Source organism: Terrapene carolina, unplaced genomic scaffold, assembly GCF_002925995.2.
Source record: "Terrapene carolina triunguis isolate 2854851 unplaced genomic scaffold, T_m_triunguis-2.0 Scaffold130, whole genome shotgun sequence".
Lineage (NCBI taxonomy): Eukaryota > Metazoa > Chordata > Testudines > Emydidae > Terrapene > Terrapene triunguis.
The window spans coordinates 31,008,554-31,032,317 of NW_020664481.1; the positions used below are offsets into that span (position 1 = coordinate 31,008,554).

Consider the following 23,764-nt stretch of genomic DNA (forward strand, 5'->3'; position numbering starts at 1 on the left):
AGAGAACCTGCCATAGTGCTGTAACTTTGTGTTAATCTAGCAGCAGAGAAAAGCCCTGCATATCTAATTATCACATAGAAAAATTGGCTACCAGAGCTTTAACTTTTAAACAGATACACAGAGGTTCTCAGTCTGGCCTTCCTTATCATACATATTTTACCTGTTTAGCACTTCTGCCAAAATACTGCTACTGTCCCCTGGTAAATGTAATCTTTTTATAGAAGGATACTGTATGCCTCATTTAAATCTATTAGCTTTATAAACCATGATTTACTTAAACTTTGGAGGGTTTTTATTTATCTTGCTGAATTCCCAAGCTGATGCCTCTTGTGTCGTGCTGTCATGCAGTGGAAGGATGGTTGATCTTTTCACTTTGTTGATTTTATATTTTTTTCTCCCAGGGGAACCTCTTCTTTCCCTTGTTCTAGCAACCTCATTTGCATAAGTGTACAAAAGTTTTAACTATACCTTGTTAATATTTGAATAAAGTCGGCAGATTTTGTTTTTGTGATTTCTCACTGTGTAGGTTTTAGAAGATAATACTGGCTCACAAAGCGAGCTTGGATTTTTCCTCCCCTTTTTCCTTTAAAGTGGTCTTTGGTCAAAATGCCAGCACAATTAAAATGGGTGCAGTGGCTTCCTAGGTCACTGCATTAACCTTTTAAATCAGATGGTCAAATACAGAGAACCTTGTTAAATTATAGTCCTAATGACCAACTGCTTTTTGCAATTAACCATTTTAATTACATAGTGTTCAAATTCTTAAGTGTTGTGCATAGCAAAATCTATGCAAATAGCAGCTTTCATCAGATAAATTTGAATCATAATTGTAATTTTCCAGTTTTTACACAGGATTTGTGTGCATTTAAAATTCCTGTGTTCATAATAATTATACAAGTAATTTTAAATGGTGTTGGCTGAATGAAAATTCAATGTTTAACTACACAGCTTTACTCGTGAATTTAGTGGTGACTCAGAATAGGGTGTTTACTTGAAGTAGGGGCTTTTATTGATTGAAATAACTGAGCCAAGCAAGGCACAGAGTATGTGAATAAATTAGTTAGGAAGACTTTTGAACTGGCAACCTTATTTAGGATGATTAACTCATCAGTTGCTTATTTGTAGGTTGCCTGTTTTAAATTCCTTGGCTGTTTATTAAATTTTTGTCTGCTAGTTGAGTAATGAAGATTTAGTATTACTTAGTGAACCAGTTTGTTTAGCTGCTAATAACAGTTTAATCTGCATAGACCTTTTAGTCTCTTAGCACTGCAATTTCTCCTGTATGTTAAAGTCTCCGTCCATCAAACAGTTATGCTTGATGAATCTGACTTTTCAATTCTAATCTTGCTTTCTCACTGGTGTAAATTAGGAATAACTCATTTTAAGTCAGAATCAGACCTGTTCTATTTTATTTTACTTGTATTTTTTTGAAATCTTAATATTACATTACAAGGAGAAACTTTCCATTGTGCCCCTTTAAATATAAATATATGGAGATATACCTATCTCATAGAACTGGAAGGGACCCCGAAAGGTCATCGAGTCCAGCCCCCTGCCTTCACTAGCAGGACCAAGTACTGATTTTGCCCCAGATCCCTAAGTGGCCCCCTCAAGGACTGAACTCACAACCCCAGGGTTTAGCAGGCCAATGCTCGAGCTATCCCTTAGATTTCAGAGGGCAAGAAAAAGGGAGGAGAGTGGGGAGAAGGGCATATATTGGGAGAAAAAACTAATTAATTTTGCAAATGTAATGGCATGCCATAAGTTAGCCCTGCTGCTGTGTAACTATTTTTAAGCAGATTCCTTAGGTATAGTGTGACATAAAGGGCATATATGGACCATGTTAGAAAGGAGATTATCATTTCAAATTCACATTTCAATAGTTTGGAAAAAAAATTCAAGTTGCTGCATCAGTAGCATGACATTTGCAGGTAGTCAGGTAGGAGCCACAAAGACAAGATCCTGTTCTCAGTTACACTGATGTAATTCCAGAGTAACTTCATAGACCCCCGTGTAACAAAGAATAGAATTTGGTCCTGCTTGTTTAATAATGCAGCACTTCCACCATCAAAAGGAAAATGGAAAACATTGTAAGGATAAATACATTGTGATATATAGTGTGTAAAGACGTCCCACATAAGAGAGGGTAGATACAAAACAATGGAACATGCCATTCTAGGTGGAAAATAATGGTGAAAGAAAATAGTAGCTCTGTGGTTATACTGAGCATTTTGCATCAAATTAGTGCAATATTATACATTCTGAACACTCAGGATGATAGCTAGTCACGCTTAGATATCTATGAATGTGATGAAAGTCTTATGCCTGGTAAATATTTTTTCCATCTAATGACACTTAATAGAAATAAGTTTACACATAACCTATAATACTTTTGTTCTGTAGTACTTCGTTCTGCCTTCTGAAATGTATTTAATGAAACAAGTGTAGACTTATCTCAGGAGTTAAATGAAAATTGGATTTAGCCTTATTCATACTACAGAGAGACGAAAAAAGCCTTTGTGAAACAGAAGATGATCTCTAGGACCTATATTACAAACTAATCATTAGCTGCTGAGTGTGCCTTTAATGTACTGCCCTGCCGAAGCTGAAATAGTGTACAGCACAGCCATACTTTGGAAATGAACTAGTGAAAGTACTTTGCCCACTGCAATGGTAGTCTTTAGACTTATACTGAAGTAGGGAACCCTGCCAAGTTAGAAGACAGACTGAAATCATGACACATGTTGGGTGTTGATAGTTAAACTTGTGTTGTTAAGCAGAATTGTGAAATCTAAATTCTTAATTGCTTGCATTAAGAATTGCATTAAGCAAATTGTGAATGAATAGTGATTTTAGAGGAAACTCAAAGAGGGTTTTCATCTGTGCTCTTTGCCCCACTGTTTTTCCGAGGAGCCGTGGCATAACCAATAAAATATTTGTATTTAAAGGATTAATTCCTGCTGTTTGCTTCTATGCTGCTAATCATACCGTTTCCCTCTAAATGATTACAATTGATGAAAACTAAAGCAAGGGATATAATAAACAACACACAAATAATCCAGGTACTGAGAGAACAAGGTACCTGCCAGTTCCTTCCTAGTGCAGGTGTTCAGGTGCCTGCTAGGAAAGAAAGGCTTTCCTTTCTGTTCAGATTTGAAGATAAGTCAAACCACTGAATTAAGGGAGCTTCACTGGAAGATTTGGCTGTAATTTTAAGTTCCAAGTTTCTTTAAATGTCAACACATCAGAAAGAAAGAGGATGCCATGGCTCATTGGCTAGCATCATCATTTTTTTTTCCTTTTCAGTGTATATCAAAAGCTGCAGATTTAAGCCATAAACTGGCAAAAATTGCTGCACACAAGCTGCACTCATTACATTAACAATGATTTCTCACTAATGTTGATCCAGTGCCCATCAAAGTCACTGGGAGCCTTTCCATCGATTTCAGTGGGCTTTGGAGTCGGCTCTAAAACTGCTTCTTTAAAGGGGAAAAATCATTATAATCAGTCTTTGCATATATAATGGAGAGTGTTATCAGTTAAATATCTATGTCCTCCAGAGAGGGAATATATCCTGCCCCTGTTAATGGATCTACTCAATCTAATAAATCTCTGATTCCTATGATGCTAATAATCTTGGGCTCGATTGTGGCTTGGTCTAACTGGGCCAGATAGGGGCGTGTAGCTGTATAGCCACATCAGTTTTCCTTCAATTGTGGCTCTGGGTACAGCAGGAGATCAGGGTGAGGAGTGGAGGGAAGTCATGGCTCTACTCCAGTCCAGCAGCCAGTGGAGCTGGCTGAGTATTAGTGGGGGACCAGGCTTCACCCTGAAAAGAATTGCAGCAAAGCTCCTGCTGCCCTCCAGAGCAAGAGGGCAGGACTTGAACCTTTCAGAAGCCCAGTTTCTTCCTCTGGGAGCATCACAGCTGCATTCTGCCCCCTTCTCAGGGCTGAACCCAAAAGCTCAGCTTAACCCTTAGTAATCAATGCACAAATATAAGAGTTACAAAATCTAGGTTCTGTTCCTGGCTTTATCATTTCACTCTGTCCCCTTGGGCATTTAATGTCTCTTCTTCAGGTCTGGAAAATGGGGGCAATAGTACATACCTACTTGCCAGTGCTGTGGTGAGGCTTAATTAAACGTTTTGTAAAATGCTATGATATCCTCTTCCAAACAGCCCTCTATACATGCAAACATTTCAGAAATTGTCACTAAAGCTCCCGGTTGCATCAGTGATGTAAATCCCGGCCTGAATTGTTTGAGGAGGTTTCACAAAATACCTCGTGAAGTACCGTTTGCTCAAAAAAAAAAGACACTGTCCTAGAACCTGACCTGTGACTGTGGCAAAAAAGTAGCACTTTCCTTTATGATCCTTGTGCTGTGTTTTACAGTTTGTGCTTGGCTTGGATATTAAACCCCAGGAGACTCTTTCTGGAAACAACCCATAATAAATTCTTTCTTAATTTGGTGGAAAGCATTAATTAATTCAGTACATAATTTTGCTGTTTTTTCAAGTGAGGTGTGTGTTTCTTTAAAACAGAAATCCCATCTTTGTCTTTCAACTATTGGTGGGCTCTCAAAGACCTAGCAATTCATACATTTTTCCTGCTATCAGAACATCAGTCTTCCTCTAAAATCAGAAAATTAACCAGACAGTACGCTAGCAGACTTGGTTAGTGTTAAAACAAGTTGATTAGCGAATGTGCTTGGAGCGTTTTTAATGTTTAATCATTATTAGTTATAAAACTAATAAATTACAAGAAAAACAAGACCCATTCCAGTCATATCACTGGGCTTTCAGTCAGATAATTATAACTAACAATAATTAAAAATTAAAAGTGCTTTAGGCACATACCCATCATACTTAGTCTGTCTGACTGCAGATCCTTTACGTATTGCAAAAAAGGAAGTTCTGCTTGTGGTATATTGTCAAGATTGGAAAGAAAACTATTGTTAGGTCTCTGGTTTTCTGAATGCAGGTATATGCTCAGTTGAGGAGGAACATGTCATTGGCTCTAAATTCTTATTTTGGTGCAGGTGAAGCCCATCATTAATTACCAAATTTAAGAAATATGGGCATGAGTTATTGAGGAGTATACTTATTGGCTCTGTACCAACTAATATGTAACTTGGCATCTAGAGTCTATTCCTAGTTCTGAAACCAAGAGTGCTTGCCACTACGTTCCTCATTGTGGCTTGGCAATGTGCTTTTGTCATGGAACAAGACTTTACACTTTCTGTGTGCACATCGGTTGCCAAGAAGGTAATCTGTGCTGAAGATGATGGACTGACTCGACATGTTTAGAGAAAACATTGACATCCATGCACCAATTGACTACTTCTCCAGAAAGGTGCATAACTTGGTCCATATGTTATTTAATGCATTCTGTCTTGTTTTCTGGTGCTTTTTGTGTGTGTTGCCAATAGAGTCTGTCTTCCAGATACCAGTGAAAGAGGAGGCCTGGCTTTGTGTCTTAGAATAAAACCTCACATCCTGGCTCCCAGTTCCCCTCCAAAATCTGTTGCTTCAGTCTCTGTTCCTTTGTTCTCACTCAGTACGATGAATTGATAATCAAGTAGGCATCATTGGGTGCCACAGCAACTCCAAGGATAGGGGATGAAGAGTTTAACATACTTCCTCTTTGGTCTCTGAGATGACAGCTTTGATTTCTTTTATCACTTGAATGGTAACATCTTAGGAAAATGAATGTACAGAGCAAGTGAATAATTAAATGGATGCCTAATGACCTCTTGGCAACAGCAGGGGTCAATGGCAAAGAATCTTGGAACAAACAGATCATGTATTGCCTGTTCACTGTCCTTGCCCCCTTCTAGCTGTGAACAGAGAAGGTTGCAGAGATCTTGAATTGTCTTGTGTCTTGATTTGGTTAAGGTACACATCATTTATCCTTTAGTTACTCAAAGAAGATTCTGATCAGCATATCAAAAAATTGCATCTGCATCATACGGCATCTCCTGTGTCATTTCAGCAAGATCCAGTGTGAGCTCTCAGGCTAACAAAGATTCACCTGAGACTGAGCTTGGAAATTACTGGTATTTCAGCAGTCTGTTCTGTACCATAAAAAGTCCCTCTGCTTCAAATACTGTTAATGCTGTTGTGTGACTCACCCTGGCTAACAAAGTGTACATAACTTCACATTAGCATGTGCAGAATACCCAGCAGTGATGCAGAGTGGAAGAAAAGGGTGTCAGGTGAAAGCCATTGGTTGAGTCATTAATGCACTGAAGTGCACCCAAGTGTCAACATGTGTGATCAAGTGAAAGGAGGCATGTAGTTCCAATGTGGCAGTGCTGGCAGAGAGAAGGGACTTCCTACAGTAGAGATGGCACTTGGGACCGCTATTCAGGCTGCCCATCTAAACCCATTGTTGCTTGTCATCTATGCCCTAGGGCAAGGGTCCAACCAACTTCTGAGCAGGCACCATGCCATCCTAACAGATGGCCATGAGTGTAAGCAGCCAAGAGACAATGTCTGTGCATCAGTTGTATTTATTGAAAGCACAATCCCTAGTCAGAAACGTCCAAATGACAATTCTGAGCTCAGATGCCTTTGGTTAAAGGAATATGGAATTACAAATCTGACTCTGAGCTAGATTAATTTATATATGTTGCAAAGTAAAGCCTATGACAGACAAGTGTGTGTGTGGTTATATATATACACGCACGTGCACACCCAGACAAATGTGTTGAATACATTGTCCAGTTCAAGGGCTCTGTCGTGATATTCACAACTCTCCTGGAAAGTGACCCTAAGTACCTGAGAGATCTCCTTTCCCTCTGTGATCATGGCTTCCAATGACACCTATGTTCCACTAGAACTATGAAACTGCCAGCCAATGGGAGAGGCACAGGAGCTCTGGAAAGAGAAGTTTCACCAGCGCTGGACCTAGACTATATAATTCACTGCCACAAGGGATGATAGTGTCCATAGATCTAAACACTTCAAGAACTAAGTGCAAAATTTGTCTGTTTCTCTCACAAACACACATGCCTCTTACCAATACTACAGTGAGGGAGACCATGTGCTTACCTAGATAGGTAGTGTGAGCTAGATTTGAGTTTCCACATCCCTTTTACTAAAGGGATTTCATATATATGACAGAAAAAGAATAATATGATTGATGGAAAAGCCTCTTATTTTATTTTTAATCATTGCTTACCCAAAAAAATATAATTGATGTACTCCTAACATATATCCGGGGAAAGTGTGCTTGCATACTTTAAAGGTTTTTTTCCTTTGATAACTTATGGACTCTGTTTGAATAGGACTTGGTAGTGCTCTTGAAATAAGTGTTTTAGAGAAACCTTTGAATAAACAATTCTGTACTCATATCAGTGGAATAAAGATCCATTCATACTGTATGAAAATAAATAAATAAATAAATACACTTCCAGGTACTACACTTGATCTTAGCTCGGGAAGACATGAGTACATTGGACTGTTTTACTATTAAATATCCATTCATGACCAAATGGAGACGGCCCAGGAGAAGAAATGAAAGGTGGATTTTTTTTTTCTGGAAGACCAGATTGCACTCTCTGGTCTGGCAATAACAATTACTAATGACATTTAGAGAGAAATTAACTATGAGAAATGCAAGGTGGCATTTCAGCGGTGCCAGTCAGTAACATTGCATCAGAGCTCACAGGAGAGAGGAGAAAAAGTTTATGGATGGAAAATTAATTTTGTTATGTCAACAATTAACCAACACCTTTTCTTCACTCTTTACCACATTATCACAAATTACAAGTGTGACAGAATATAGCAGCTCAGCAGAGGAATGAAATGGTACTTTAAAGGCCATGCTCCTAGAGACAGTTTCACAAGCATGTGTTTCATTCCACTTTGTTCAACAATGAATGATAGCATTGGAAATCAGACTGACTGGGGAGGGAGGGAGAACTAGCTCTTGACTCTGTAGGGACAAATATTATCAGTCATCATCATCTATACCAGCGGTTTTCAAACTTTGTGAGCTGAGCCCCACCCTTTGAGTTACAATTTTTGGTTGTGCCTTCCCAACCCAGACAAAAATAGACGCAATACCTTCCCCGCCCCTTTCGGGATCTCAGGGTGTGGCAAGATGCGTGCAACAGTCTCTGGGGGCGGAGCCAACGCTGGGTGTGGAGGATGCCGGGAGCGCAAAGTGGCGCAGCCGCAGTGGATGTTGACACTGACCCACAAGCTGGGTGGCCCACTGAGGTGAGTCAGGGGGTGGAGCTGGTGCTCCCACCCTGCCATGGAGGGCTGGCCCAAGCCCCACCTGGCTTTGCCACTCACCTCCCTGAACATCCTCTGTGCCCCCCCTGGGGGGGGGCACGCCCCATTGTTTGGAAACCTCTGATCCATACAAAAAATTAACATATAGTTCTGCAGCACCTTCTATCTGCAGATCTCAGAGTGTTTTACAAACAGTAATGAATTAAATTTCGCAGCACCTTTCCTAGGTCGGTGTTATCCCCGTTTTACAAATCGGGGGGGGGGGGAGGTTAAGTATCTTGCCCAAACCCACTGAGGAATTTTTTTGGCAGAGCCAGACATAGACCCAGATCCTTTAACTCCTAGGCCTGTATGTTAATCATAAGGTCATCATCTCTCTCTGTGGGTCAAATAATACCTGCCTCTGTATGGAGTCACAGGAAACACCTTTTCCTGACTTCGCCCATTGCACGTTCACACAGGAGACACTCATTAACCAGAGCGGGGCTGTGAGTGATAGGTGCAGGTGGGAGTGTGGGGAGGACAGCTGGCACCTGCTGCTGGTGAGGGGACTAGCTTGATAAAACTGAATGAGCACTGGCTAGTCCATTTAAAGGGGAAGCAGGTCCTGGTACCCAGTGCTCTCCCTCCAGTACCCAGGAGGTAGTATGCCTTACCGAACCATAATACTTCCTGGTACTGATGCTCAGGCAGTGAATCTCCTCCCCTTTCCCAGCATGGAGGTGTTTTGTCAGAGCCATACTTTAGTCCCAGACTGTATTTCAAGTAGCAAATTCTTAAGACCTGCAATTAGACGACCGCTAATAAAACTGAGCAGCTGTTTTTCCTCTAAATTTCTACAAATTCTCCCCCTGTGTCTACACCTCTGTCCATCCATTGGGGGAAAGAAGAGGGGATATCTAACAGCTACTGTAACAAATAGCTTGTGGTCTGATAGTTGATTAGCTCTGGTTCCTCCTGTAGGTGTCGTTACAGTTTTTAAAGAACGATTTGAGGTTTTTAAAGGATCATGGAGTGGTACATTTGAAGGGGCAGAACATTCACATAATTTAAGCAACTACTGGAGCTTGTTCCACCTCTCTGGTTAAATAGCTCATGGAAACTGGTGTGTAGCATGCTTTTGAAAGAGCAGTCCCTTCATTTGCTTGCTGCTAGAGCAAAACTAGGTTGCTTGTCCAGACATAACAATATATGCCAGAGTGTTTTCACAAGAAACGTCTAGATCATTAAATATAATAGGTCTCAGCTGCAGTTTTGATCACTGAAGCATGCACACAATTCATCACAGCAAATTAGGTATGTCTTTGTAACTTATCTTTCTGCAATTTGCTGGCACTTTTGGAGAGCTGAAACTTATATTGTATGTGCTGCAGAAGCCATTTCAGATAAAATATGCTGTGTTTATTGTAGGAGAACAAGGATTCATTAATAACAAAAACATGGAGCATTCTGTGTTTCTGTTCCAGCATCTTGCAGAACCAGCCGTAGTACCAGCAGAGATCCCTGGCCACATTCATTATTTATCTATTTTAGTGAATTTCTTGTCTGCAGTAAAAGAGAGGTAAGCTTGAACATATCAGATTGTTTGTGCCAAGACCTATACTATAACCCTTTCAAGAAACCCGAGGCATCCTTCGTTCTAAATCATTACACAGGCCATTTATCTGATTGGCTTTTGTCCTGTCTGGCTTGCTAAAATGTTGCTTGTTCTTTAAAAAGCTCAATTTGACCTTTTTAAAAGAAAAGGCATTTGCTATTTTTATTTAATTTTTTTATTTTTTTGCAAAGTGAACGAAAACCAAACCTTACTTCGGTGGAAATAGACATTCTAAAGCCTCACAGGTATTGACAAGCATTAACTTTATTTCTAGAAGAGGACAGATGCTGGTGGACTTGGAATTACATTTTAGTGGATTCATCAGTATCAGTAATAGTCTGTATGCAAATAGATATGTTTGTAATAGTTAATATGAATGTATCCTCTGGATTTTTTACAGTAGCCTTTAGACCAGCAGTATTTGAACTTATGGTTTGGGTTTGTTTGGTTTTGTTCTTTTTGGGAGAGATGAGGGAAATATTGGTTGTGTTCATAATTGCAGGGTTTTCCTACGTATAATAAGGTTCTTGATATGTTGCTGACTTAAAAGCAAGATGGCAAAATATTCTAGAAGAAATTCCCAACACTGCTGCAGGAAAAAATAAACATCTCAATCTCAACATAGCTGAACCTCAGTGGACTGAGAAAATCCTTTTCAGTGGCCAGGTATTTTTAACTCTGTGTATGAGACTGATACACACATATGTGCATATTGTCAGCCGCCTTCTAATTGGTTTTATTTCTTCCAATAGACTTTAAGGTTAATAGTTAATACTACAACATATTAAACCTCCACCTCCCAAAATTAAAAGTGCTACTATGCTACTGTAGACTCCACTATGTGGTATCTTTAGGGTTTGGGATTTCATTTAAATCTGAAATTTACATCCAGCAGAAATAAATTATTTGATTTTAAAACAGCTGGAGGGAGGGAAAACACTGTTTGTTTGTTTTGTCCTCTATATTATTTTTCCCAGTTTATGGCAACCATCTTCTTTATCCCAACAAACTTCGAAAATAATGTGTGTGTGTTTTAGCTTTGAGGCCTAAACTTAACACACAAAATCCTGGATTGATCTCAGTCATACTGATATTTCCTAATGCTGTGACGTTCATGGGGATTTCAGATACCTTTACAATTAGAAGGTATTGTAAAAATAGTTGCATTTAAAAATTAAAAGGCTTTGGGTGTATCTCTGCGCTGGCTAGCAAAATACTTGGGTTTGAATGCCAGGCTCTGGCTCCCCAGGGTTTCATGACATGGGACTGCTATGGAAATAACATATTCATCCCCGGATGCTGGGCCGAGAAGACAAGAAAGGAGCGCCTTGGCGTGTCTCACATTGCTCAGCAGCAGCCCCGCCATCTGATTTAAAGAGTACAGACTGGCTTCAGAGAAGGTCCTATCCAGTTCTCATAGTTTGGAAGGTTGGTGGCTATAGTATAGGCCTCCATGGTGAGCTGTGTGAAGCAGGCATAGTGGGAGGTCAGGAAGAAGGGTACTCTGATAGATAGGGTCACAGAGAACAAAAGGAGGTGGAGCAGTTAAAAAGTTGCTCGATAACTTGCTCTTTTACCTCTGGGTTTGTATTTAGCCAGTGGAGTTGTTTCAACATTGATGTTTTTGCCACCAAAGCTCTGTCAGTATTTCCATTTTAACCATCTATTTTCTGGGAGTTTTAATATACCCACAGACATACTGTATCTCCAGGTTAAAACTGGAGCCACCCCAAAGCAATACACTTTTTTGAAAGTAACTTTAAATAGTTTGAAAGTGTTTGCAAATATGCTGATAAAATACTGTTTCTTAATAAATACTTTGTTGTCACAAAATACATTTTGGGGAGGAAACAGTTCTGTGATGCTTGGATCTGGCGGACAGGGGGAAATGGAAAAGCAGAAATAGTGCAGGAAACATAGTTTGTTTGAAGATTGTGCTTACTCTGCATTGTCTGGTTTCCTTAAACAAAAATGGCATGGGAATGTTTGATATACAGGCTTAGTGCATATGTGCAGTGACCTGGATTTATACAATAAACTCTAATGGACCGATAGGTAACAACTTACTCTGTCTTTGCAAGTTTTAAAATGAATGGAATGCTTAGCAGTATTCTGTACTTGATCTATACTTAACCAATGCAGAATTGTTGTAACATCTCCAAAGAACATAGATCGTTTTAGATAGATAATACACAACTGGAATTTGGATATAAATGCAAATTATATATATATATATACTCTCTTGTTCCTCACCCTGTTTAGAGATTATTGTGTCAGTAGTGATTGGTTTTTAAAATAAAGTGGCTATCATGAAGAAATCAGCTTTTCCTAAGAGTAACAACACCTGGTAACTTGACAGTGTTAGTTGGAAAAATGGACCTTTTCAAGGATACAGTTGTACATGGCTTTGTGCCATTTTGTCACAAGATGCTATCTCATCACTGTTTTGTCTTGCAGTGTCTTGGTGGAGACATCTTGTCTCAGAAATATTTTGGCCCCATTATTAAACACACATGACCAAGTCCTGCTTGCCTTATTCACACAAGTAGCCCCTTTGAGTTCATTTGTCTGAATTAGACAAGGAGAATGCTGATCACAATTATGCTTGTAGGTTTCCATATCCATCCCGCACATACACTAGTGGAGAGGAATCGTGTAAAGTACTTTATAGACCGAGGCCTTGTTATTTTGTAGCATACAAACTGTTTTATTAGGGGCAGTTTATACCCCTTAGTACATGAGACCTTTGAAGTTAGAAACTTGCAATTGTTCTTAATTGTAATAAAAGAGCCCATACACCCTAGATGACGCATCACATCAAATGGGAGGCTGGTATAACAATACATGCATACCAAATTATATGGATTCATGTTTATCTGCCTTCAAGAAAAATGTATCCATGATCCAAGTCAATGGAGTCTGTCATATCAATATTCCATTAGATGGAGATTTGATTTAATTGCAGCTTTTAAAAAAGTTGCAGATTAAGGAACTGTGATGTTTTGTCGCCTGGATGTAAGTGGACATAACTCTTTTGAAGTCAGTGCTATTGCACCTGCTTGTTCAAGTGCTGAATTTGTCCCTGTGGGCCAAATTCTGCAGTTCTCATTCAGACTAAATTCCCATTGACATCAATGAGGATTTTGCCTGAGTGAAAACTGTAGAATTTGTCTCTCTAACATTGTTTGTGACCAAATATAATAAATGTGTTAAAACTCATAGTTGAGGCTGAAACTCTCTGTTCCTTATCCTCATCTTCAGCTAAACGGTACCCAAGATTTGCAGCAAATGAGCTACAGTAAAATCAACTGCTGTTCAGTGACTCCTATGATACCCAGGAACAACTGAGCAGCTTAAGGATACTGTTTTAGGTTCAATGTTGAATTTCCTGGTTTTTGTTGGTTTCTATTCCCATAGAAATGTACCTTCAGCACAGCTATGCATTTGTCTATTGTCTGTGCATTTCAACTAATGAGTTTAAAAGGTTCTCTGTAGAATGTTTTCCCCCTGCTATAAGTGTGGGCATAGCATGGGGAGGGTCGAGTGGCATTGCCCCGCAAACTGCAAGCCTCAGAGAGGTGCAGAATTTGCTGCCCCCCACACGCGGCCCATTGGCCTGACTGGAGCTGCCCATCTCCCCCAAATACAGAAGTCAAACTATGCCTATGGCTGTAAGTCTTTTTAGAATAAAAGGAGTATATGAGCACTGGTCTCAACTAAATCCAAGATTATAGCGCAAATTACTGAATTACTGCGTGTGCGAAGAAGATCCACCACAAAGAGTACCGTAATGATGATGCCAGCCCTCAAAGAAATGAACAATTAACTGGCTTCAGCAATGTAATTTACCTTAGATCACAGAGACATTAACAAGATGTGCTGCAGATAGGTTTCAAATAAATCCACAAAGTTATGATCCACAGTGACATATTTTGGCAAACAATAGCTAACAAGGATTACAGGAAAATAGTTCCCTCCTCACAAATGATTTTGAAACACTGCTACGCAGAGTGGGACCTGTAAATGGATAAAAAGAGATCAGCACTAGAACTGCCACTGAAGTCTTTGGCATAATGCAGTGAGAGGTGTTGTGACTGTCTGTCTGTGTCTGTGACATTTTTAAGATGAGTGCATGGCCTCAATATATTAGAAAAGTTTTGAATTAAGATATTGGCTTCATTAATACAATTTTGGAGGCTGGTTTCCTGTCGCAAAAACAAACAAGCAAACCAGGCACGTATGGCTGCATGTTTAGTCGATGAACTACTGTCTGTGCAGGCGCAGGAGCTGATGATTACAATGTGCGCAGTGGTGCATGCCCACGTAGCTAAGATCAGAAGCCAGCTCTTTGTATGCATAAGTATTCCTGAGGACTTCAAACATTGGTGAATAGGAGACATCAACAACTCCCCAAGAAAATTCTGGACTGTCCAAGTTGAGGTTAAAGGGCCAACTATTGTCAACAGAACAGTGTGTTGGGATTCTGCATTCCCTTTTCTACACTTTGGATAAACAAAAACTCCAGTACTCAGTCAGATGGAAATGATGGGGAGGGGAGAGTAAGTGTAGGAGTTCTAAAAATAGTCCATTTTCATGTGCTTCTGACAACAGTAATTAAATTTGTACACCTCCCTTTACATTTAAGAAGTGTAAGGTTCTTCCTACAGCTCTTTTTGATCTTCTGCATGGCAAACTATAGACTGAAATCACAGAGTCATTGGCAAATTTGCATTTGTGAGTAGAATTCTCAGGGGCACGCAGTCCCCTAAGACGAGTATTATTAGCTCCCTTGTTTCATTGGGTGCCTGGGTAAATCATAGTGTTTACGGCTAGTCTCTCTAACAGAAGGCTCTGGTTATCTCTTCATAGTGTATTCTCAAGTGGTCTTTATTTCCAAAGTGCTCTGGTAAAAAATTTTTCCCCTGGGCTTCAGTTTACTTTTTCACAACAGAATTTTATCCAGGGTTTTTCTACGGAGCACATAGACTTTTTGGTGAGATATTTAATGGAATATGTGAGACTGAGCCAGGTTCAAACAAATATTTGGAGGAGTTAATTTTTTATTATTTCGCCCTGCTTTTTTCTGAGCTTCCAGAGAAGAAAACTGCGGGGTGAAAACTTTAGAAAGAAGGGATGCCACTATTTACCTTAATGGAAGGTTGAAAATGTGATGGGTGAGGTGTCAAAGTCTGATTAGTTACAAACAATCTGGATTGGAAGTTTTTGAAATTCATAAATCACTTCATGTAATTGTGAATAAAATGCTGTAACTGGTGGAAAATATCAAACATCACAGAGAAAGTAATACACCTCTACCCCGATATAACGCTGTCCTTGGGAGCCAAAAAATCTTACTACGTTATCGGTGAAACCACGTTATATCAAACTTGCTTTGATCCGCCGGAGTGCGCAGCCCCACCCCCCCCGGAGCACTGCTTTACCGCGTTATATCGGAATTCATGTTATATCGGGTCGCGTTATATCAGGGTAGAGGTGTATGTGGTACTGAGAATAAAATGGAAAATGTCACCAAAATGCAAGAACATTATTATAGCAAAATGAAAAGCAGGGTGACTATAGAGGTAAAGCAGGATAGATAGAGAGGTGAAACACTACCAGATACTGAGACAGATGCACACAGGCCATTCAGGCACAAAATAAACATTATGAAAAGTTACTTTTTCCTGTTTTCTTTTAAGATTTAAAAAAAACCACTTATGTGCTGATACATTTCAATAAAGATTAAAACCATCATAGGAGGTAGTTGTATCAAATGTAGATGGCAGACTGACGTGTATAGAATAAGGCTTTTGTCTTCTGTTAATATTTTATGAGTTCTGAATCCTTCCATTGACTACAGTCCATGAGCCTGATTCTGATCTCATTTATGCCATTCATACACTCAGTGGAGCTGTGATTTACACTGGTGTAAGTGAGAGCAGAATCAAGCTGCCCTGTTCTGGTTACCTAGTGTGCACAGAGATGTAGATGACAAACTCAGATTGATGGCCAGTTTCACCTGGATGTAAACCAGGAGTAGTTCCATTTTCTGCTGGTACAACTGAGGGATGAATTTGGCCCTGAGAGTACGTAAACCTAGCAAAAAAAAACAACAACTTTAATTCTTATTTCTCATTTGAAATATTCAACTTTGCTTTTTAACTGGTGAAGATCCTCCAGACCTATTTTCTTGAGTTCAATAATTTGTAAAGGATGGGCCCTAACTGCATTCATTCAAGTGCAATCCAAAAGTGTGTTAACACTGAGACTGACTGACGTATGGCAAGTTATCAGATTTCTGAGATGTGAAGGAAGCAGTAACACAGGCAGACTTTTCCTTTCACAAAGGATATTCCACCTTTCGTTTGCCTCTACCACAATTTCAAGGGATTCTTCAAATGAAATGGGAACATGTGAACCTGTCTTGCCTGACAATTTTTTTATTGAGTGCCATGATGACTTGGAGTTCACTTGTTAGAAACATTTTATATAGTGGGGAAACATCAGGGGAAAGGAAAGAAATAACACTGTATTTTCTGAAAAACAAAGATCTAAACACATAAGTGTCACTGGATAAGAGTTACCTGAAACAACTGGAAGGGGAATTAACACCTGGTTCTACAGGAAACATTGGTTACCACTATCAGTTTTAATGAAGTGTATTAACTAAATTGTGTTCTGAGTATTCATTCAGCTCTGTTTATGGCACACTCTTGAGTACATTTACTGTTTGTCAGAAGTGCAAACTAGTGAACATATGAGGCTTTAAGACAGGCCATCTGTTAGTCTTAGACCCTTGGATAATTGTCAAACAGTTCTAAAAATAAGCACATACAAACTGCAAGGGGGTGCAAAGGTGATTTTTCTTTTGAGTACTAAAGCACAGGGAAAGCAGCAACCAAAAAAATAAAATAAAGCTATTCATTCTACGATCAGATTTCTTCTTCTGAGTGGTTTTCTGATTTTCCTCTGTGCTCTCTCTTGTTGGTTATGACATCCCTGAATGCCTCTCAAGTTTAGGATTAGTTCAGCACCAATTTAAGGCTCATTGTTTTTCCACAGGGAGCGATAATCTCTGATGGTTGAGGCAAGGGTCTTCTTGTGTCCTCTGTCTAAACTAATCTCTTCGTAAAGTCAAGGCACAAAGAGTTTGATCTTTATTGATGGATTGTTGTTAATTGAAAAAACCCATAATTTATAAAATACGAATACATAAATAAAAATGAGATTTTCGGAGAGATTTTTGGATCATTTTGGGTTCAGACAGTACAACAAAGGTTGTGATTAAAAAAAAAGACATTGCAGATAGTGTTTCCTAAATATTTAGACATCCTGGCTTGCGTTTGTCAGGAAGTTTAAGTATTCAAATAGGGACTCTTGTGTGCGTTTGCACTGAGGAGCATGATTTACTGTTGACTGAACTGGAAGATTAAGGTTTTTGTGCATGTGACTCTCACTGGCAGAACTGAATGCTATTAAATAACGGATTCTTTTCTGGGTATTCTCCGACCCCTGTAATGCCATAAAGGGTAGGTGAGGGAACGTGGACAGTAAGGAGGTCTTCATATTGCTCCACTAGTATCCTGCTCTATGAGGGGTGGTGTTGGACTCCGAAAGGTATCCTATGCAGTCCTCCTTGGCTACCAGGTTGGTAGCATGAGGCCCCAATCATGGGAGGAGGGAGAAGAAAATGGCGGGGGGAGGAATCCATGAGGCTCTTACAGAGAACTGGAGGACTCTCTGGTTGGGAGAAATACAATAATTTATAGGCATTATCTTCCTAGATGTCACAAGATCATGCAGTTGTATTCTTGCAGCATCAGTAGAGTCAACACTTCCAGTTTGTGTTGTTGCCTGTAACTACAGTGATTTCCATTTACCCTGGCTCCATGCAACCTGGTGTGCTGTCTGGCCAGATGATAATGTGTTCATCAGGCTGAATTAAAGAGATGTGTGGGCAGTAAAATACTTGCTATCCACTTATATTCAGAAATACCTAGGCGTGCTCATATTCATGGGTCATCCAATGGGCTAAGCACCTGTTGAGTGTCATGTTGCTGTTTTTTACACAAATCTGTTATAATTTTTGTTGAAATGATTTGAGGAGAGGTTGCTGTTCATCTAATGGGAGTTAGAGTGAGAGACTTTATAACCTTTAATCAGAGTCCCCAGTCTGTGTATAAAACTGCTAGGAGGCTTATGAATTTCACTCAAGAAGGGCACATATTGCCAGTCTTGTGCCATCTCCTCACCCCATACAATATACAGTCTTTTTAGGTGTATATGCTCAAATGTATAGACAAAACAGCTTGTACGAAATACCTAAATACAGAACAGATGCACAATGCCACCATAGACTTGAATGTTTTATGGCCTCAAACCATCATCACACCCCTTGCAGTTGCATTTTATTTTTTTCACCTGCTCCTGTGTAGTACACCTGTGACTTATTGGCAGGAAATTTGGTTGCAGTGTGGGAAACTCCCAGCCTGAGTGCCAGCCTTGTAGCTCTGCTCCATCGTGTGCTGCTTTTTTTGAGGTGGTTCTCCCAATCCTTATACAGCTCTGAAGAGTTTCTTTCTACTGCTCTAAGTTATCCTCTTTCGACCTTGTCTCCTTTCTTGTTGATAAAGTGCTCTGAAAATGGAGGTTGCTGTGCAAGTGCTTTGATTATAATGCACTATGTACCCATACGATAACAAAGAAATGCTCGTTCAGGGTGTGCTGCAAAGTTAGCTTGAACCAACCACCAATGCAAGCACTGATGTTCCCAACTAACTATGCTGTGGGTAGCAATCACTATATGCATACATGCCAGTTAATCCTTATAGTAAAACTTTTTATTGTCCACAAAACCGATCACCCAGTTCCAGAATGATTGGGGATGCCATAGTGAGTAGAAAACACCACATAAGCATCCAGGCACTCTTGGGGCGCAGGGACAATGCCCAGTTTTATCTGACATGGCTTTCAGAATTGGCGTCAGTTAAATCTCCCAACCTTGTCATATACTAAGGCAGTGACGTAACCTATCTTGATAGGCGAGCTTAGTGCTGCTGCAGTTTTCCACTTGCCATGATGTCTTTTAATGGTTAGTTTATACATTATGCCCTGCTCCCCTAACCAAACGCACAGACCTACACATGTACAAAGGGCATGGTCAGAAGATGAGGAAGATTTAGCACAATTGTCTGTGACTGCTTCAATATTCTTTGGCATGTCACCTTTAAAGTTGGGGTTTTTTTTATTGTTTGTTTTATGTTGTTTTTGGTAGAGTGTAACTTGCTGTGTTGGAAAAACCCTTTGAAGCAATCCTGATTCCCACTGCAGTTCTAAACCACCCCTTCATTGGTAGGAAATGAGAATTTTCACACTGGTCAACAAACCGTTATTTAGCAGAAGTATAGCTGTAATATTGATATATTGGGAAATATACAGTGTTCACTGGCTTCAAATTTACACTTCTGCCTACCTGGTGTAATAGTTCAGTTTTAGTACAAAGGGATGCAATGAAAAGGGATCTCTACTAGCTAATTTAAGATGTGCTAACGGCTTTTCTTACTGCCTGTGCTGTATTTCTCTACCTCTTGTCATTTTTTTTCATTTATAATACGGTTAGCACATTTTCCCCAAAGGTCTGATATAGATTTTGAAGATGGTACTGATAAGGTTTAAATTGCTTTGGCCTGTAAATCTGGTCATCTTGGTACACTGTCTGTTGCCAGCAGTGGGCATGCAAAATGACTACCATTAAAAGATTTGAGCTCAAAAACATGTGATGATTGGATTAAAAATTTTAAAATGTTCATGTTGGGGAACAAAGTTATAAAATGCAAGGATTGAATGTAGCCAGTTTTCAGCATCACCAAAACGCAGTGGCAATAAGCCACAAACTCACACCAGGAAAAAAAGAAATGTAATCTTGCTGGTGAGTGGTAGAAGGTTGGAGGTCGTCATGCTTTAACCGAATGGCTCACTTTTGTGGTCTGAAACATATTTTAACAAGTAAAAATGTATATTGGAAACACAGAAGATGAGCACATTTTCATAGGGCTTCCAAATATGCATCTGTGGTAGTTGTGGGGTTAGCTGTTAGCATGTACAGAAACCCCACAGTCAAGTACTCACAGGCACTTGTACGTGCAAGTTTTACCCATTTAGCTTGTGTTGATTCAGTTTTCTTATAGATGGATGAAGGATTTCGTACACACAGACAGCTGTACCCATACATATTGTAAGTGCATTTTTGAGGATCTTTAAAAATTTGGCCTTATATGTTAACTGTTTGGTGCTGGGATTAGTCAGCATGTCAATTGCCTGCAGTACATGTGAGGGGAAGGGGGAACAGCACTTTCCCCAGGAAATCCAGATTTGCATATGGAAAATGTATATCTGATCCATTCGACTGATGGCTTGTATATTATGTTCAGTATACGAGTCTTTACTTGAAAACAGATGACCTCGGCTCCATACAACTGCTGGTTTGGAGTATAATTTGTTTGCATCTTTGTATAGACTCTGCTCACCAAAACACTATGTTTTTTATATTAGATGTGTGGCAGAACATATTATTAACCCATGTTTGAAGAGGGAGGGTTCACAATGAGTGCTTCATTATCAGATTTAGAGTCACATACCCTTCCTTTATTGACCTGCCTGGTGTAATCAATGCAGCAGCCACACAGATTTGAAATCATGTTCCCTGACTGTAGACTGTGCGCCCTGCATCGAGTGCTGATTGTGCATTATCTTTTAAATGACACTGCCTAAATAAGTATGGATTTGTCTACCATGAATAGTCCTTGCTTCGATTTGTGGATGGTAAACCTTTTGCATTTTTTTATTGGTATTGAGGATGACCTAAAAATAGAATTACAATGAAGTGCACTAGAAATAGCCATGGTTAAAATGCTCGGGAACATGTTTGAACACAGGGATACCTTTGTATTCTTCAACTTTTTAAAAAAAATATCTTTTCATGTGTCTTAATGCGCAAGCTCATTTATCGGGGGGGGAGGGATAGCTCAGTGGTTTGAGCATTGGCCTGCTAAACCCAGGGTTGTGAGTTCAGTTCTTGAGGGGGCCACTTAGGGATCTGGGGCAAAATCAGTACTTGGTCCTGCTAGTGAAGGCAGGGGGCTGGACTCAATGACCTTTCAAGGTCCCTTCTAGCTCTATGAGATAGGTATAGTGTTGCTGTTACCCTATACAGCTACATTAGTCCTATTACATAACTTTGTTACTTGCTGTTCCCTTTGTGAATAACATAAAGCACAGCAAAGGTGGTTCTTCTGTATGATTGGTAATATCTCCATATTTAAAAAAGTCATAAGCTGTCAGATTTTATGCTTGGTTATGCTAAATCACTTAAAAGCAAAAAATACAGTTTCTTTTACATTCCACAGATGTGATTCATAATACATTAGTACGTTTTCCATTTCTCTACACAGTTGTTTGGGTTATTGATCTCAAATATTTTAGCTTAATTTGTTGCAATATTCAGGGCATGGAATAACTATGCTATGGGCTATAGTTACGCTAAGCAAGCTGTAGTGATTTTGCTATTTTATCAGTTGATTGTTTAATTCACAAAATATCACCCTATGCATGTTTAAACTATAACACTTCCCCCTTTTCCTTAATCTTTTGTCATGTTGAAAGACTGATCATTGTGTAGAGTTTCATAAGAATCTGCCTGCCACAATATCTATTGCTGATAACTTTTGACATGATTTAGGAACTCAACAGCACTTCTGACACCTTGTGGTCAGTTGTTGGGAGTGCACAGTTCAGCAAATAATACCAGCTTTAAATGGGGTCACTGCTACCTAGAGAGACTAGGGCTGCGAATGGAAGGTTCATTAGTTAACTATTTCTACAAGCCAATTTTCATTAGACAGATGCCATTGCCATAATGAAGTAGAGGACCCATTTGTTTCTGATTGAGATGTAACAGTAGATAATTTAGAAGGAACAGATGATTTATGAAAAGTTAAAATATCTTCATGTATTTGAAATACATTGTACATAAATAATGTAATTCCAAATTAAGCTATAATTTTAGAAACTTTTCCTTTTTCTTTGGGAGACCTGCATGGTTCTATTACTAGGCAGATAGAAGTTAGTAAATTAAAACTAGCATGAAGGAAAATGTGTGAATTTTTACTGGTAGGCGTTGTGGCAACATTTGAAAACATTTAGGCCCCAATCCTACAAAGGCTTATGCACACGTATACCTTTGCACAAATTATCCTTTTGACTACTCATGAAAACAAAGTTACCTCCATGCACGTTTGCAGGATTGGGGCTGTAGTATGCAAGCAAAATGTCTGGGTATGTATTGCACTGAAAATGCCGCTTTGAGATTGCTTCTGGATTTATTTGGCTTCTACCCAAAGTGGCATGACTGGACTGTAATGTCTCCCTCCTATGCTAAAGAGCTGTTTGTGATTGCAGGTGGTGGTTACAGCTCTACTAAAAAAAAGGAGGGCTGTTCACAAAGATGTGCAGCATAGTCCATTCTGTAAAGAGACTGAACTTCTGGGGGACACATCCAGCATATTTTCTGCAGTGTAAATGCCCTGTTGCCAAAACTAGTGGTTCAGCTGTTATTGCTGAAGTATTCCTTGGATTGCAAAGTGTGTGTCACAATCTGGTGTCTCTTTCTGCCAGTACTTCTACCAATGACTAGTGAGAATGAAGAGTAAAATATGGGAAGGGATCCCTCAGTGATACAGATTTTTTTTTTAATTGTTACAATTAAGTGAAGAGCTGAAGGCAGATTTTTCTCGTGACGTGTTACCATTTTCTCTATATGTACTGAAAATCTTAAAGGCTGTACTTGGCTGGTAGAAAAAAATTTTTTCCCTAAGTTCATGCCAGCATTAACAGATCTATCAGTACAAAGTAAATGTGTCATATTGGCAGCTGTTACTTATGAGTACTTTTTCTTTATTGCATTTTGTTTTGTAATAATTGAGAAGCTTTTATGTAGAACTCTGCATAAATGGGACTGAGTAGGAGGGTATGGGCATGCTTTCTATTATTCTGCCCCTCATGCATGTATCCTTTTTTCATCTTTCCAGAACCACACATTGAGTCAGCACGCACAGTGAGCCACTGGCACTACAGGACACCTCTCTGCAGAAGACTTGACGGAGGCACAGTGGGGAGGACCATTTGAACATTACATCCAATCAAAGTGTCATTTGCAACCCAGATGTAAAACTCTAATGATTTGGCCATGAGGCGCTGCTATTATAAGCAGCTGGAAATGAATATTAATGGAAGAGATTAAAAGTATTCCATGCTCAGTATTTTTTATTGTCCTGCTTCAGCTAGTGTACTTTAGAGCTTCTGCTTCTGACTGAATTTATAGTGTTAGATAAATCTGCTTTGATGCTGTTGCCCTTTGTTGCTTCTTGTATTATATGGATAGTTAAAGATTAGGTGTGATTTTTTTAACTGCTTTTTAATTGCAATTTTAGGTAATTGTGCATTGTGATGTGATTGCTTGGCTATTGTCGGAATATTTCTTTTGAATTTTTTAATTAAAGACTAATGCTTTGATTGGATTTGCCAGTTCACCGGACAGTGATTAAAACTATGTAATGAATATAATCGGTTTCAGTGCAACTGGATGGTCTGCTTTATAAATGTGACTTAATCTGATTGCAATAACTAGTACAGTTCAATAAAGGGAATACATGCGATTAGTGTCAGAGCTTCAATGCATCTATCAGTACACGTTATGTCACTCTCCCCTGTACGTGTGGGTCAGAGGACTAGAGTATAAAATCATTTGTTGCCATACACATGTAACCCATGAAGTAACCAGTGCTTAATTTGTCCCAGTGCTTGCCAGGGCTGAGCCCCGCACTCTGGGCTTGGCAGTTCGTAGCCCTGACACCTCTGGACTTGCC

General features: G+C 39.4%; 1 protein-coding gene across 5 annotated transcripts in view; it reads left to right on the plus strand.

Annotated features, from left to right (window-relative positions):
• ZNF423 (zinc finger protein 423) overlaps positions 1-23,547 on the plus strand; it is a 319,075-nt gene extending 295,528 nt beyond the window's left edge. For all 5 annotated transcript variants that reach the window (XM_026652711.2, XM_026652714.2, XM_026652713.2 and 2 more), the window contains one exon: positions 22,928-23,547. In XM_026652711.2, coding sequence (XP_026508496.1) covers positions 22,928-22,957 — 30 coding nt within the window. In that variant the 3' untranslated portion in view covers positions 22,958-23,547. The remainder of the gene's footprint in view (positions 1-22,927) is intronic.
• The last annotated feature ends 217 nt before the right edge of the window (positions 23,548-23,764 follow it).